The 16,432-nt window shown below is 32.5% G+C and overlaps 2 protein-coding genes across 3 annotated transcripts in view; one reads left to right on the forward strand and one right to left on the reverse strand.

Moving 5' to 3' along the window:
- The first annotated feature begins 2,426 nt into the window (after nucleotides 1-2,426).
- Nucleotides 2,427-16,432, forward strand: part of M7BP (Myosin-7a binding protein) — a 108,584-nt gene continuing 94,578 nt past the window's right edge. For both annotated transcript variants that reach the window (XM_090102403.1, XM_090102404.1), the window contains exon 1: nucleotides 2,427-2,578. In XM_090102403.1, coding sequence (XP_089958529.1) covers nucleotides 2,475-2,578 — 104 coding nt within the window. In that variant the 5' untranslated portion in view covers nucleotides 2,427-2,474. The remainder of the gene's footprint in view (nucleotides 2,579-16,432) is intronic.
- Nucleotides 9,542-12,306, reverse strand: LOC149907407 (uncharacterized). The gene is made up of 3 exons (XM_090103322.1): nucleotides 12,155-12,306; nucleotides 11,597-11,732; nucleotides 9,542-9,730 (listed from the first exon to the last, which is right to left on the reverse strand). The coding sequence occupies exons 1-3, from the start codon at nucleotides 12,304-12,306 to the stop codon at nucleotides 9,542-9,544; spliced, it is 477 nt and encodes a 158-aa protein (XP_089959448.1).

Consider the following 16,432-nt stretch of genomic DNA (forward strand, 5'->3'; position numbering starts at 1 on the left):
ACATCGTGTGCGTAGTTTTCAAGCACTTTTCAAGCATTAAAAATATTTTTCTCTGTACTAAATAAATACGCAAAATAGTCTCTCCAGGCTATTTAATTGTCTAGAAAAATAACTCATTATTTGCTGATATTATTAAAGTTAGTAAGTGGTAAGTAGTGTGTATAATAATATTTGAAATAATTTTAATTAAACAGAGGATTTTCGATACAGCCACAGATACAGCTTTTTACTGGAAGTCTGCCGTAAATATTATTTTCTAGATTCCAAAAAAACCGTAGTTATAATATTATTATGTTCTTTAAAAGTACAATATAGTAAAATTCTTCATTATATTACTCGACGTTATGAATGATAAGAAGACGTGTAAGGGAGTCAATATTTGTATACCTTAGTCCTTATCACATTCCACGTAAAACCTTTTAGTTGAGTTGTAGTACGTTGCGTAAAAACTGATGTATTGAGCCCATGAAAAGGTAAATCTTATGTAAATCTGGGTTAGCACTCCTTAAACAAATTTAACTTTTGGTAATTGGTGCGTTTGGTGCATACATAAAGCATTGTATCCAGTGATTGTATTACATGAGTAACCACTAAGAATATCGATAGATTTGGAAACAATTACATCACAAAAAATACCACGGTACAGCAAATTTTGAATATTTTCATAAATCGTATAAACTGTTTGTGTCTTCATCTATTCTCATTTTTAGGGTTCCGTATCCAAAGGGTAAAACGGGAACCCTATTACTAATATTCACATACAATAAATGTGTTTTTTTTGAAGTGAAACTTCTTTATCGGGGTTGGAAAAAAATTAAGTGTAATATTTCTTCATTACGCGTGACATTTTTCCGTTACGCGCCATCTTTGATTCGACATATGTACTTCTGTAGAGTTGCATATAAGTAGTAAATTATTTTTTGAAAAATAAGTTCACGTTACGTTTAAGTTTCACTTCTTACGTGTGTACACTAGTACACGCACACATTTTTTTTCGTATTTTTTTGCTTTATAGCTTCGCTTCGCTTCGTGCGGCAATCCGGCTCGCACTAGGCCGGTTTTTTTATAACTTGATATTCTTAACCAGTAGTATCTTCATTACTTTCAAGGATATATTAAGACACCAAAATCCACAATTACCATACCAACGTCTTGCTCTACGATATAAGATTAGAGCTTAATTTACGATCATATTCAAATGCATTATCTCTGGTTCCCATGTTGAATCGCACTGATAAACCCCACTACACCTCGTGGGATGTTCCCACAGATCATTTGATTACACACAGTGATCTTTATATACTATAAGTATTGCAGAAATCTTCTGAAGTGAAGTCCCATGTCCCCTAGTGGGGTAAGGGGCAGATGCATTGTACATCTGTTTCACAGATCGATTTTCTTTAGGGACAAGTAGGTGATCAGACTTCTGTGTCCTGCCAGACCGAGACATTTTTTTTTCTTCGTTTCCACCGAGAATCGAACCCAGGACCTCCCCTCGGTTATACGCTGACGCGTCAACCACTGTACCAAGGAGGCGGTCAAAAGAAATCTTCTGAAGTAGGCTGAAAATCTTTGTAGCTAAGTTATTATTACTGTTATTCCACTACCGTACCGCACGGCATAAGACCAAGTTTCACGCTCACCATTTGGACCTCTGGCGCTCTAGTACGGTGGGATTTACCCGCCACTTCATTCCGCGCACAACCAAATTGTGGAACAGCCTGCCTTCTGCGATATTCCCGAACGCCTATGACATCGAGGCATTTAAAAAGAGAATATACCTTAAAAAGTCGGCAACACATCTTCGGACACGTCTGTAGATGCCTATGGGCTGTGGAATTGCTTACCATCAGGCGATCCACATGCTCGTTTGCCTTCTTTCATATATAAAAAAAAGAGAGCCTGGAATGTTTGTATCTTAAGAACCACGGGATAGTTCTTTGGCATTATTAATATAATAAAATACGTAAAATTAACATGATTTAATAGAGCAAGTGTAGAGATTTCTGTTGGCTCTTCACTTTAGAAGTTATATCAATTAATGAATTAATGTATAAATTGCTTTCCGAACCAGAGATAAATGGTTATGTTGAGGCGATTCAAAAGTGCTTCTAGAAGAAGTCGAATTGAATAAAGGTGGTGAAATACTTGCTTTTTACTTATGTTCAATGAAATTAAAACCGAAAAATATTGCAAATATCGTTAGTTTAAGTACCATTTCGTAGATCTTATATATAAAAATGAATCGCAAAATGTGTTGGTAAGCGCATAACTCGAGAACGGCTGAACCGATTTCAATAATTCTTTTTTTATTATATTCCTTGAAGTACGAGGATGGTTTTTATGTAGAGAAAACGTAAATATGTACCACGGGCGAAGCCGGGGCGGACCGCTAGTTTTAAATAAATTGGTTATTTTCATTACAGGTACAAATAACATAATGGACTAATCACCAAGTGTGAAAGAGAAGTACAATGCCGGATACGCTGTCTCTGTCTACGGGGGTCAGTCTCGGCCTTTTGGCCGGGATTGTGTCTGGAGTTTGCTATTTATTTGCGAATGGCATAAATAAACCAAAGTAAGTATACGAACAAATATAAAAAATATACATTTTTGTAATATTTCAGCTAAATTTATTTCATATAAACCGGTAACTTTCTGACTAGCGTCAACTAATTTGTGAATATTGCTAAATATTTTTTTCTAACAAATCCATGGTATATATTTTGAAATCTAGATAAATTAATTTTAATTTTAATCATAGGTTATTAAGAAAGATATTCAATTACGAGTTCGTTGGAAAAGAAAAACAACTTGTGCTGTTTTTATAAAAGCGCCATCTATCGCGACACGTCTCAATTAGTAAGGTGTAACGCATACAATGTCCCTTGGGTGGCGCTAGAATGTAGAGCTCAAAGCGCAATATTTTTTATTTATAATTGATGAAATTCGTAAAAATGCTATTTTTCGATATTATATATTTACATTTATGGACGTGGGATAGAGAATAATATAATAGGACGTTTAATGTTGTAAACTACCTACTAAACTTTCTGATTGAGAAAATTACGGGAGAGCAGGATGAAAACTTTTTGCATCTCCAGAACATCAGTCAACAGTCCGGATCGAAATCAACCTAAGATTTGCCTTACAGCAGTTACAACATATAATAATTATGTTATAACACGTTCGGCTTGGCTTGCAATTTTTAATGTTCCTTTACCAGGCATAGAGTTCATATTTTATTGAAGGATAGGCAAAACAATCGTTTGAGAAATGTACAAGTAAATATGCCTAAGCAAAAAACTCTAGAGTTTGTATAATAATTATAATTGCGAATAACTCATTAGGTATGAAATTAATAATTATCTATACTAAATACTAATAGTATAAAGCTGAAGAGTTTGTTTGTTTGAACGCGCTAATCTCAGGAACTACTGGTCCGATTTGAAAAATTATTTCGGTGTTAGATAGCCAATTTATCGAGGAAAGCTATAGGCTATATATCATTATGCTAAGACCAACAGGAGCTCGAGCGGAGCCATGCGGGTGAAACCGCGAAGCGCAGCTACTCTGGAATAAATCTCTGAAAATTATTATAGATTTACCTTCTCTGTGCAGCATATTAATTAACCTACTATTACTAAATGATGATGTATTTTAAGCAACACTTTAAACTTAAACTAGAATAACCAAAATAACATATTCAAGGTAAATTGGATAGCTATCTCTATTATAGAGTTTCATCACATCCGCATTGACAAACTTTACAATAGAACACGCATGAGGTGTTTTCGACCGTGACTATTTGTTTTGTTTGTTTTTTCATATATGGGTCTTATCGTAATAAAATAGTAGTTTGGGATAAAAAAACAAACAAACTAAATTAATACTGGCTTCTATTGGTGGTGAGATTTTCAGAGTGAATTCCTACCTAAATACTAAAATAACCTACTAAAAACATAAAAAAATATTTCGGTTTCTAATAATAGTAGAAAAGATGAAGGTGCTTTTTAATATTCTGTTGTTATCAGTACTGCGAGTACTGCTAACATAATATGCAAGTACATATTATTATTATGTTGTTGATAGAACAACAATATAGTAACAATAAGTTCTAATCGATCAATAATAGATACACCTTTAAGTAGGTATAATACTGATCTCCAAAAAAATGTAATATCTTTTTTGCGTAAATTTGAATTTGAATGCCTATTATTCACATACCAATAAAAACATCACAAAAAAGGTTTTATAACTTTTACAACACCAATTTGCTGCGCACACTTTCAAATATTTTGAGTTGCTGGACATTTTGGAATTTTAATAAAATAACAATTATGAATTAACAAAACCATAGACCAGAAATATTATGTATAACAGCGCTGGAGCATGACTAATTAGGTAGTTTTGGAAATAAGTACCTAGAAATAGCCACAGCTTTTGTAAAACCACGATTATGATAGAGTTATTTTTTTAAAAGTATAGTTTAAAAATGTTAAACACGTGTTTGTCCGGTATTGACCGGGATTTATTATAAAAAATATCCTGCCACTCTTGGATAATGTAGTCTTCTGTTGAAAGAATCATGGCTTAGTACTTCCAAAGACTACCCTACGAGAATACAAATAAGCTTTACCTCTATTATTATTAGTATATTTATTCATATTATCGATTACAAAGGGGTCATAACGAATTAGAAATGCAATACTCATATTTCCGGAGCCTGACATCCGCGCCATCGCCGCTGTCAGTTGTCAGTTGCCGCCAAAACTGAGCGCGCTATCGAAGACCGTTCGGAAATTGTTTTTTACGAATTAATTAGTTTTTTTTGTGTCGACAATTTTAGTGTGTGTGAAAAGTGAATTTTGTGCACTTTTGTGTGTGGCATATTGGATTGAGTGTTTAATACTTTTTTTAAGGTCTGTTAAATATTAAATAATATTAATACAAAATTTAGAATAAAAATATTTTTAAGTAAGTTTGAATCGAGTGATTATGCTTGATATATTAAAAATAAAAAGTAACATAACTTAAACATTTACGGATAGATTTTTCCTCATTTTTTAAATTCTCAGTCTGTGCCTAGTGTCTACCGTAGTGAATTTTACAAACAAATAGAAATTAACTGTTTACATTTAAGCGTAAAGCCGCGTTAAATCGAAGGTCATGGATTTCAAAATGATTATAATTTTGTCACTGTGGATAATTATCTTATGGCTCTCTATTTATTTAATCATATAATAAAACAATATAATTTGTATTGTTATACAATTTTTAAGCAATATTGAAACTTTTTTTTAACATTGACATTTTTTATCTATCTAGCTGTGCCCCGCGGTTTTACTCGCATTGCTCTGCTCTTGTTGGTCCTAATCTATAGCCTATAACCTTCCTCGATATATGGGCTATCTAACACTGAAATAATTTTTCAAATCTGACCAGTAGTTCCTCAGATTAGCGCGTTCAAACAAACAAACTTTTCAGCTATATAATATTAGTAAGTACCTATAGATACGTAATGAATAATTTTGTAATAATATTACATGCTTTTCAAGTTATTATAACTTAGTTTGTTAGTTAGTTAGGAAAACCTCTGAACCGAATCCAAAATGTTTTCACTACTTATTAACATTCTTTTAATGAAGTTCAAAGCAAGTGAAACTGCAAATAGTAATGTATAAGATTGTTATATTGTACATCTGCTATGAAATAATTTGTGAAACGTTATATATTTTGTATAAATGTGTGTAGGTATGTACAATTTCCTATGAATATGAATGTGTGTACTTCCACGCATGATATTGATTGAAAAGATTAAAAATTAGGAAAAATGAGATTTTTATTCCAATTGAAGTTTTAATAGACGAATAGTTGATGTAAAATAATTAAAAAATCCAAAATTTATTACTGCTCTTGGCTATCTCTAAAATAACTGTATTATGACGGCAATAATGTGTTATTTTATTATTGAAAATACATCAATAGTTTTAGGCGGACGAAGTTGCGATCTGTAACTATGTAGTAAAACAATAAAACTTAATGTTAATTGTATTAGGCCTTTCACTAAGCTGTATAAATTAACTATTACGCATACAAGACGATTGGCCAATTTGTTTATGGTTTTGTTTTTATTATTTTAAAATAAAAAAAATATTATTTAGCTCTACATATAAAATCAAAATAGTCTTTATGTTGAAGTAAGTAATATTTTATAGCTAACAAAAATGAAAATTTGTTTTTGATAATGTGCAACAATTGAATCAAAAAAGGGACCATCTATACTACTATTGTAGTACTAGCTTTCCGCCCGCGGCTTCGCCCGCGTTTTCAAAGAAAAACCCGCATAGTTCCCGTTCCCGTGGGATTTCCGGGATAAAACCTATCCTATGTGTTAATCCAAGTTACCCTCTATATGTGTGCTAAATTTCATTGTAATCGGTTCAGTAGTATTTGCGTGAAAGAGTAACAAACATCCATACATCCATACAAACTTTCGCCTTTATAATAGTAGTAGGATACCTATTCACCACTATAACACAGCGCCGATTTGTGTTTTTTTTTTAAACAGAATTGATTTTTTCCTCCAAATTTCGTGGTAAAACCGCGCACCTTAGAAATAGACATAACACTACTTTTAGAACACAAAAATAAACTAGACAGACAATACGTACAAATACCCATACGTTTACCATACACACGTGACACGACAGAACCGCTTACAGCTATTGTCACGTAATTTCGCTCCGTCCCGCTTCGCTGGCTGTGTCCCAACCTGAGCCTTTTACCGTCTGCTTTTTATTACAAACAGTTATCCACAGACATGAATGATGACACTGGTATGAAAAGATCGATAGATAATAGATTAAGTTTTAAATACAGCTCCAACAATGAATAGATGCTCCTGAAACTGAACAAAAGCAACTTTGAGCCACCACATTTTTTTTATCTACTGTCAAATATTTTCTGAGATTTTGCTACCATTGCAATGTGTAGGTAATGTGTATCATAAGACATTTAGAAGTGTTGGCTTTTCAGTTATTAGTCTTTAATTTTTATGGATCTTGATATGTAGGTGTACTAAAGATACTTGAAAAGAAAATATGTAAATACCTAAACGAAATTGACTTGGCTCTTAAAAAAAATTGTAACAAGCGTTTTAAACAGTCTATGTAGGACTGGAACATGCTTCCTGAATCTGTGTTCCCCAACGAGTACAATATGGGGGTCTACAAGAGGAGAGTGAACAGCCCCCCTAGTCAAGTGGCTTTCTGTTAGCGTAGCGTTCAATAGAATAGACTACGAATGTATGAGATTGACGTAAGCTGTAGATACGTTTATCTGAACAGAAAGAAACAAACAGAACTTTAACAGAAAGCCACTTGACTAGGGGGGCAGGTTCATTCTAGGGAAGCACACTCCATCTTAGGCCACATCTCAGCTTACCATCAGGCGAGATCGTGGTCAAGCGCTCCCCTATCGCAGCGTAAAAAAAATGTAGAGTAGAGCAAGCAACATATCTTCTGTTATAGAATAAATTAAATTACTTTTTTTCACGATTTATAACACTATAAAAGGTAATTAAATGAATTGAAAAACAACATTCCTCGCCCATTATAGGTGGAAAAGCACCTTAAACCAGTTCTAACAATAATTATCATCAATCAATAATAATAATTTTTATTTTTATTTAGTTTTTTTTTAAACCTTTCAGTGCTGCCGCGGTCACTCGCGAGTCAAATGCTACAGTAATGTGTCATTGATCTTTTATCAAACAACGGATGCCATCATGATTTTTCAGTATGAACATCACGAATTTATAAGAGTGATCTATTCATAGTTTTGTTTAAGTAATCTACAGCTAGAAATTAAAGATTATTAACGGATTTTAAAAGCGATTTATTCATTACATTATTTTCCCGACGTTTCGAGCACTTTACAGCGAGCGTAGTCACGGGGAGACGAAATCCGTTAAAAATCTTTAATTTCTAAATGTATAATACTCGCGTAAAATCAAACACTAGAAAATACTAATCTACAGCTGTTATAAAACGAAAGTTTGTTTAGTGAACTAGTTATATGGGTAAATAATGTTTGTAGACCGCATTCACGAATAAATTTTGATATTAAATAAAAATAATAAAGTAAGATGATAACCCGACACTTAAAATTTATTTATCTAGATAACAATCAACACGTTTTATTTTAAAGAAACACTACAAATAACTTAATAATATTTAACTTTATTCTAATCTCTAATTAAATATTACATATATACGACATGTAATATATTATAATATCTTGTGTACAAGCTATAAGTATTTTTATACACAAAAAGATAAGTAATTATGAATGTTTTTCGTCTATTATAATAAATATTACTATTATATAATTTTCTGAACTTTAATACACGCATATATGCCACATATACTTCGCGGCATTTCCTTTGAGATAAAATGATCTCTCCGGAATGAAACATATTACTTTGTACTGTCTGGTGCTAATTAACTAAAAGTAAGAGCTAGATGTGTGCTAATTAGTTCCGTCATCAGTGTTAACAGTAAATAATGATCGACCTTGCAGTTACTTTCTATTGCTATTTGATATTTCAATAATATGTGCATTACAAAAATGTAGAGTCATAGCTACATATTGAGAAAAAGCGTAGCATATTATAACTATAGTTACCAAAAAATAAAACCTTTAAATGTTTTTTTTATGAAAAATAAGGAATTTCTTGACCACGAACACGTCAGCTGGTAAGCGAAGATGTGGCCTAAGATCTAGCACGCACTTGGATATTTTTAACATCACATAGGTACGATTACGAAGTCATTGACAGAGTTCGTATGCGCACTCACAATTTAATTATATACTGATTTTAATTTTAAGCATTATGTATAATATAAACTAAAAACGAGGATAGGTATACGACAAAAGTAACTAAAGACCACTTTTGACTTAAGTAGGTACACCTCGTTCAGTCTAGCCTATCTTTTTTCTACTTCAAGGAAGTGATAACCATTAAATTCATAAAAATTAAACCAAGTATTATGTCAGAATAAAACAATAAGCTGCCGTTTGTATTCCCGGCATGTCACGTCCGGTTTCCGGATCAACCGTCCGGTGCGTTAGGCATCACTGACAACCCAACTTCCGATAACAATAAAATTATATTGGTATTTGATAAATTATTATTTACCTGTAGGTTTTCTGCATGGACGAATTTCGGCTAGACCAGTATAAAGCAGAGAAGGCGGCAATATTGTAAAAATAAGTTGAAAAAGATAGATTTTAAGTTGTCTGTATTTGAGATAAATTTGAATTAGTTTATTGAAATGTTTTAATTTAAATATAGATAGCGCGAGGATATTCTGACTCTTTAGGGTTAAATTATTCAAATCGATTCGCCTATTTGCAAATTAAAATAAAACGAATTGTTAGCTCCTATAACAACCTATAAGCAATAACTACTCTCAGAATATTGTCAAAATAAAACGGCAGGCGTTAAATTTTTAAACCAACATATTGAAAGACCTCTTTATTTTTTCTTCGGAGCAATTTTAAGCACAGGTGTAGATTTGCTGGGTGGTGTCATTGTTAAAGGGGGTGACACATGTGGTGTTCCCTCCCCCGTAGTCATGTGTGTTTTTACTTTATTTTTAAGTTCTTCGTACATTTTATTTTCTCTGTTCAATTGTGGATAAATTGATATTCTTCTGTCGTTGTCCTGAAATAAGATAATACAGAGAATATTACCATATAAGTTAGGTATTGTAACGTAATATAACACTGAATAGTAATTTACAATTAATGAATAAGTACTTATAACAAAACAATACATTACAAAGCATATTTTGAAGTACAACGATAAATTTAAAAGGAAACAATAAATTATTAATTACCTTCTTACATAAAGTAATTTAATTTTATACAAAATGTTGAAATGACTTTTTTTCAAACATGGTAACTGGTAACATGGTAACTACCTTATTATTTAAATAAAATTTCGGCGTAATAAAATTTGGTGAATAATTACTGAAATCTGACAGCTTGTGTTCCTAAATTAGAATTTTATTTGTACTCCACAGGTGACCTTCATAAAAATAATACTGAGAATGACATTTTATGAAGGAGAAAAGGTATTAATAATAATTAATGTATGAAATATAGGTATTTTGCCTGCATACAGATTATTAGTTTTATTTCAACCTTTTATCGTAAGAACAAATAAGTTTTTTTTTTTAATTATTAAGCTGATTGACACAGTTGTATAGTGTAGCAAGGCTTCAAAGATTACTATTTGACCATTCAGTATAAAAACGAGGATTACGTTACAGATGCAATAACTGAAAATCAGTGCTGTGTAGCTTACGAGTTACGACAGCATTTACTGAACCGGCTCACAGTTTGTACAAAGTATACTATTGCATCTTAAACGTTTTATAATACTTTGTTTAATCTACTAGATATATATTTATTTATTTATTAACTGTTTATTGTACAAAAGTCTTATAAAATAAAAGTACAACAAAACCATTCAAAATGTACAAATGGCGGCCTTATGGCTCAAAGCCATATATGATATAGTTTTTCTTGTTTTTTTCGTAACCTCTATTGTTATATTTTTCATTGTTAGTTTCAACCCGCGGCATCACCCTCGTGGTCGGAAGATAATTCCCATGAGATTTAGTATTCCGATTTTCAGGTTAAATGATATATCGGATTAGAGACCAACCATGCTTAATACATACTTTCGTTAACAGCTTTTAGTGACAATTTCGATAAAATTTCGAACACTGTTACCAAGGATTTAGTAATCCAGTCCCTGAGATATTGATGTGATTTTCTTCAAAACATTAATTAGAATTTTACATACAATACAAATGTACATAAATCGAACAATTTCTTAACAATTGAGCAATCAGGTCATCGATTGTACACCACACAATGACATGCTAACGACTTGAAGAAGATTTAATTACAGTATAGTACATTGTATTTTATTCCTTCTGGTAACTAAGGGTTATTCAATTCACACCAAAGCCTTACTTTAATAGTTTTACATGATCAATAATAATAATCAATACTGTTGATTAAAGTAGGTTTTCGTCAGTGGATTTTTTTTTTTTTTAAATCAGTTCAATAGTTGACATTCGTAATAAATTAATCGTATTTCTAAGAGCTAGCGCGCACGAGCAACTTTGTCTCCGCAACTATTTTGTCTCTCCCATCAATTTGTATGGGGAGTTGCGTCGCTACGTGCGCGCACTTTCATACTAGCCCATAGGTGGGAGAGACAAAATAGTTGCGGAGACAAAAAAGTTGCGGAGACAAAGTTGCTCGTGCGCGCTAGCTCTAAGAAATCAGTTTAAACTTAGATAGCCTAAACAACAAAATTGGTTCAACCAGACGAAAAATCTGAGGGAAAAAGTACAGTCAAATTCAGAACCTCCATTTTTAAAGTCGATTATAAAAACTACAGGTCCACAAACCTTCTACCAATCAAGTCTACCTTACAAAGCAACTGCGATGCGGAAGAATTATGAGGTATAAATCTACAGCTTTTTAGGTACTACAAGACGTGAAATATTACCATTCGTATAACAATGAGATAGTACGTCTTTTTATGCTCAAACTGGTCGGTGGCGTACGCGTAGGTCGGCATTTTGAAAAGGCCCTTTAGAGTACCAGTCTCGTCGCATAAATCGAACTGAGTAAATATCGCGAACCTGAGAAATTCATATTTTATTCAGTAATCGTACATAGATCATTTTATATAGGTACGTATTAAGTTATTAGTCCTTCTTTAAGAGCTTAGGTTTTTATCTAGCACGCTAGTTAAATGGAAGAGTTCTAGAACAGCACGGGCGTATTATCCGCTAATTACACGGGAAAATAACGTAAACCCTCCAGGGGTCATATCCGGGGAACAACGGGTGATAGTTATCCTTAACATAATATGAAAGCAGTAGTGAAGTGCATTTAATTTGCAATTTCCAGGTCTGCCCAAACTCTACCTTTTACAAAGTTTAAAATAAAGCCCAATATAATTAGGTACAAAAATCAGTACCTAATCGAACTTTTCTACAATTTATTACTTATGTATTTAAACAAAATAAATAGTTAGTAGATACAATAATTAATTGCTCACTTGCACTTTTTCCGAATGTACTCCAACATAATTCTTACAGGGCAGTTTGGGTTCACAAGTAAAGTTTTCTCAACGGACAAATCAGTTTCTGATGATCGCTTGTGCATACTCGATAATTCTGGACTGTCTTTATATGCTACGAATATAAACATTGTTTACAATATTACTTTTATCTCTCTTCCTGTTTTAGTAAAGTGGAAACTTAGTCGAAACTCCTAATCCTATGTGTATTAGGTACTTCTAAAGTTAATACAACTATATTCTGAGAAAATACACAGACGAAACTATTCGTTTATTTTTAAGATATATAATATAAATAAAATACTCTCACTGAATTCGTTTATAGTAATTATTTTGACGTCAAGATGTCAATAATTGCGATGTGACATTTGTGAACAAGGAAAAAATTATAGAGGAATTAACGAAGGTTCGCATGGATAAATGATAAATGGACTTCCGCAAAATATAAAGTACGTAGGTATATAAGGAATTGGGATTACTGTTAAATTTATATTATGTACCTCAACCAATATGTGTAGTATAGTTTTACACTTTTATAAACTTAGATGTCCTGCTCATGCTCGTTTAATGAATCTCCAGTAGGTAAATATATAATTTTGTATATTCTGAGACGCAAAGACAAAAATATACCCGTTCAGACCTCTTAGAATATTACGTGAATATTACAGTAATTTTCAGTAGCTACTTAATAAACTAATTTCATTGTTTTTGTTTTGAATTTTCTTAAGAACCTTTAGAAATATTTTGCACTAGCGGTCCGCCCCGGCTTCGCCCGTGGTACATATTTACGTTTTCTCTACATAAAAACCATCCTCGTACTTCAAGGAATATAATAGAAAAGAATTATCGAAATCGGTTCAGCCGTTCACACGTGATGCCATGACAACGCGAAACGGGTGCAGACCCGCCGCCTTTTTATAGCTCCCGCCGCGAAGAGCGTCGAACGCGGCAACTGATACACAAAAATAATCCTTATGGCTGCATGATTCTGTATTCACGCGCGATGACTTATAGCGTATTTCATGTATAACTTTGGTGTTTCTACACCGATTTACATGATTCTTTTACTATAACCTGCCCAGGAGTATGAAGAATAATTCTGCCAAATTTGGTTAAAATCCGTCGTGTAGTTTTTGTTTCTATAACGAATATACAGACAGACAGACAGACAGACAGACAGACAGACAGACAAAAATTTTACTGATTGCATTTTTGGCATCAGTAGCGATCCCTTATCACCCCTTCATAGTTTTTTTTAAATATATTTCATGTACAGAATTGGCCTCTCTACAGATTTATTATAAGTATAGATAAATTCTCGCAAAGTAAATCATTGCAAGTTGCAACATAGTATATATTTTGTTAATCTCTTACATTCAGGTTATCAAGTGTGATAGGCAATATATTCCTACTTGATTCCTACACTATAGGTTATCTCATATCTTGGTGGGTAAACACACACACAACTTAGATTGACAGCTTAGAATAAGTACGAATAATGTAGTCAAGAAGACTCGGTAGACTCTATACATTTAAAATTGTAGGTTCTAGCTTTCCACCCGTAACTTTACCTTGCTACTTCATGAAAATTTAATATAGTACTATTTACTTGAACCTTATGAAAAGTTACATTCTCGATAACCAGTCTATCTGAAAACAAACCGCATCAAAATCCGTTGTATAGTTTTAGAGATCCAGGCGTACATAATAATAGACAGACAGATGGAAATTTGAAGCGCCTTGTATTAGACTAATAATATGTTGAGATTATTAAATCTCTATCTGTGTTTTTTTTTACTGTATTTGGTATTTGCATAATGTTCCCTTTTCTAAGTTGTAAAATATTCAAACGATTGATTGATTGATATTTACAAATTAATAGTCCAGTCTGTGGGGAAATGTAAAAGCCTCTGCTCTACAAAAGGTGGCGTAGAAAATGTTTTGAAACAATATTGTTTAGGTATGAAAGGTTAATAAAAATCCAAGTTTTCGACCTTGACGGACCCAGGCGCTAGCCGCCATCTTGAATTAAAGGTGCTAAAATTAGGTATATTTTAAATAACTTCTCAATTGTTTACTAAATCACAAAAGTGTCTATGAGGGGTTCAAAGAAGACAAAATTACCTACATTTTTTTCATACATGATTATTCTGTAAGTCTTAAAGGTAAAAAGTTACAAGCGACGGAAATAATAATATTTACAGAAATCATATAATTTTAATTTTGTTTAAAAATTGTGCAGCAATCTTTTTTTATTCTTTTTGATGGCCCAGGCTGGTTAATGGTGGCTTCTTCATTATCGTCGCTGAAATTTTCTGTTTCATTGTCTGTATTTTCAGATTCCAACCATGAAATTTCGTCGATTAAATTTACTTTTTATTGATAACTTTACGAATCGTTCATATCGGATATCTTCTAAGGATTCTTTATCCATGTTCCCTCCGTAAAAAGTTACTAGAAAGCGTGCTCCAGCGTCTTCGATTTCTTCTGGTCATGATGACGAAATTTCATGGTTGGAAACTAAAAATACAGACAATGAAACAGAAAATTTCAGCGACGATAATGAAGAAGCCACCATCAACCAGCCCGGGCCATCAAAGAGAATTAAAAAATAATAGCTGTACAATTTTTAAACAAAATTAAAATTATATGATTTCTGTAAATATTATTATTTCCGTCGCTTGTAACTTTTTACCTTTAAGACTTACAGAATAATCATGTATGAAAAAAATGTAGGTAATTTTGTCTTCTTTGAACCCCTCATAGACACTTTTGTGATTTAGTAAACAATTGAGAAGTTATTTAAAATATACCTAATTTTAGCACCTTTAATTCAAGATGGCGGCTAGCGCCTGGGTCCGTCAAGGTCGAAAACTTGGATTTTGATTAACCTTTCATACCTAATAGGCCAGTGGAAATTAACATTAAATTCGCAAAGCACGATGTAGATTTGAATTTTTGTTATGTTGTTTGGATCAGTTAGGGTGATGTAAATCCCAATTTGCAACTTCGAAAAAGTTGTGCTCGCTGCGCACCACGTGATAAACTGCGAAAATTTTGGACTTTTTTCACTTTTTGCTCTAAAAGTCATAAACTATGCGTTTCCGACAAGTATGATTCAGTACATAAATTAAGGTTATTAAATTTGCAACAATTTAAGCCTAACCGCAGCTCTCTAAACCTTATAACGACTAAACTGTGGCCATTCGAAGATGGTTCATTTTTCCCGAAATATTGAAATTTTTAGTTTTGCTCCCGTTCGAAGCAAAATATTGGCAAAAACCGCTCGTTCTATGAGAAGTTCGTATAATAAAGTTGTAGTGCATTTAATTTTCTTTCATAAGAGCATAGAACAAAGTCTGTGAGACAAATATTTCACACACAATATCTGAAAAACAAAAAGAAGGTAGAAATAGATTTTTAAAGAATTGAAACTGAGAGCATATAAAATCATAAAAAGAATAATACTTTTTCATTTGCAGGATAGGTAATTAACAAAATTACAAAATTTGGGAAAGTAGGAAAAAAGATTATACGCAAATAATAAACTGCGAAAATTTTGGACTTTTTTCACTTTTTGCTCTAAAAGTCATAAACTATGCGTTTCCGACAAGTATCATTCAGTACATAAATTAAGGTTATTAAATTTGCAACAATTTAAGCCTAATTAAAGCTCTCTAAATCTTATAGCGACTAAACTGTGGCCATTCGAAGATGGTTCATTTTTCCCGAAATATTGAAATTTTTAGTTTTGCTCCGGTTTGAAGCAAAATATTGGCAAAAACCGCTCGTTCTATGAGAAGGTCGTATAATAAAGTTGTAGTGCATTTAATTTTCTTTCATTAGAGCATAGAACAAAGTCTGTGAGACAAATAGTTCACTCACAATATCTGAAAAACAAAAAGAAGGTAGAAATAGATTTTTAAAGAATTGAAACTGAGGGCATATAAAATCATAAAAAGGATAATACTTTTTCATTTGCAGTATAAGTAATTAACAAAATTACAAAGCTAATTAAATTTGCAACAATTTAAGCCAAACCGCAGCTCTCTAAGCCTTATAACAACTAAGCTGTGGCCTTTCAAAGATAGTCAGTTTTTCCCGAAAATTTCCAATTTTTAGTTTTGCTCCCGTTTGAACCAAAATATTGGCAAAAACCGCTCGTTCTATGAGAAAGTCGTATAATAAAGTTGTAGTGCATTTAATTTTCTTTCATTAGAGCATAGAACAAAGTCTGTGAGACAAATAGTTCACTCA

This window comes from Colias eurytheme, chromosome 6 (assembly GCF_061535395.1).
Source record: "Colias eurytheme isolate Ceu_HAF_F1 chromosome 6, ilColEury1 Martin Lab GWU primary, whole genome shotgun sequence".
Taxonomy (NCBI): Eukaryota; Metazoa; Arthropoda; class Insecta; order Lepidoptera; family Pieridae; genus Colias; species Colias eurytheme.

What these genes read in the sequence shown, in the direction of transcription:
- LOC149907407 (XM_090103322.1), bottom strand. Translation starts at nt 12,306, where the DNA reads ATGTTTATATTCGTAGCATATAAAGACAGTCCAGAATTATCGAGTATG. An exon ending in TACATTCGGAAAAAGTGCAA is followed by an intron (nt 11,733 to 12,154) that starts GTGAGCAATTAA and finishes TGAATTTCTCAG; the next exon opens with GTTCGCGATATTTACTCAGT. An exon ending in ATCTCATTGTTATACGAATG is followed by an intron (nt 9,731 to 11,596) that starts GTAATATTTCAC and finishes ATCTTATTTCAG; the next exon opens with GACAACGACAGAAGAATATC.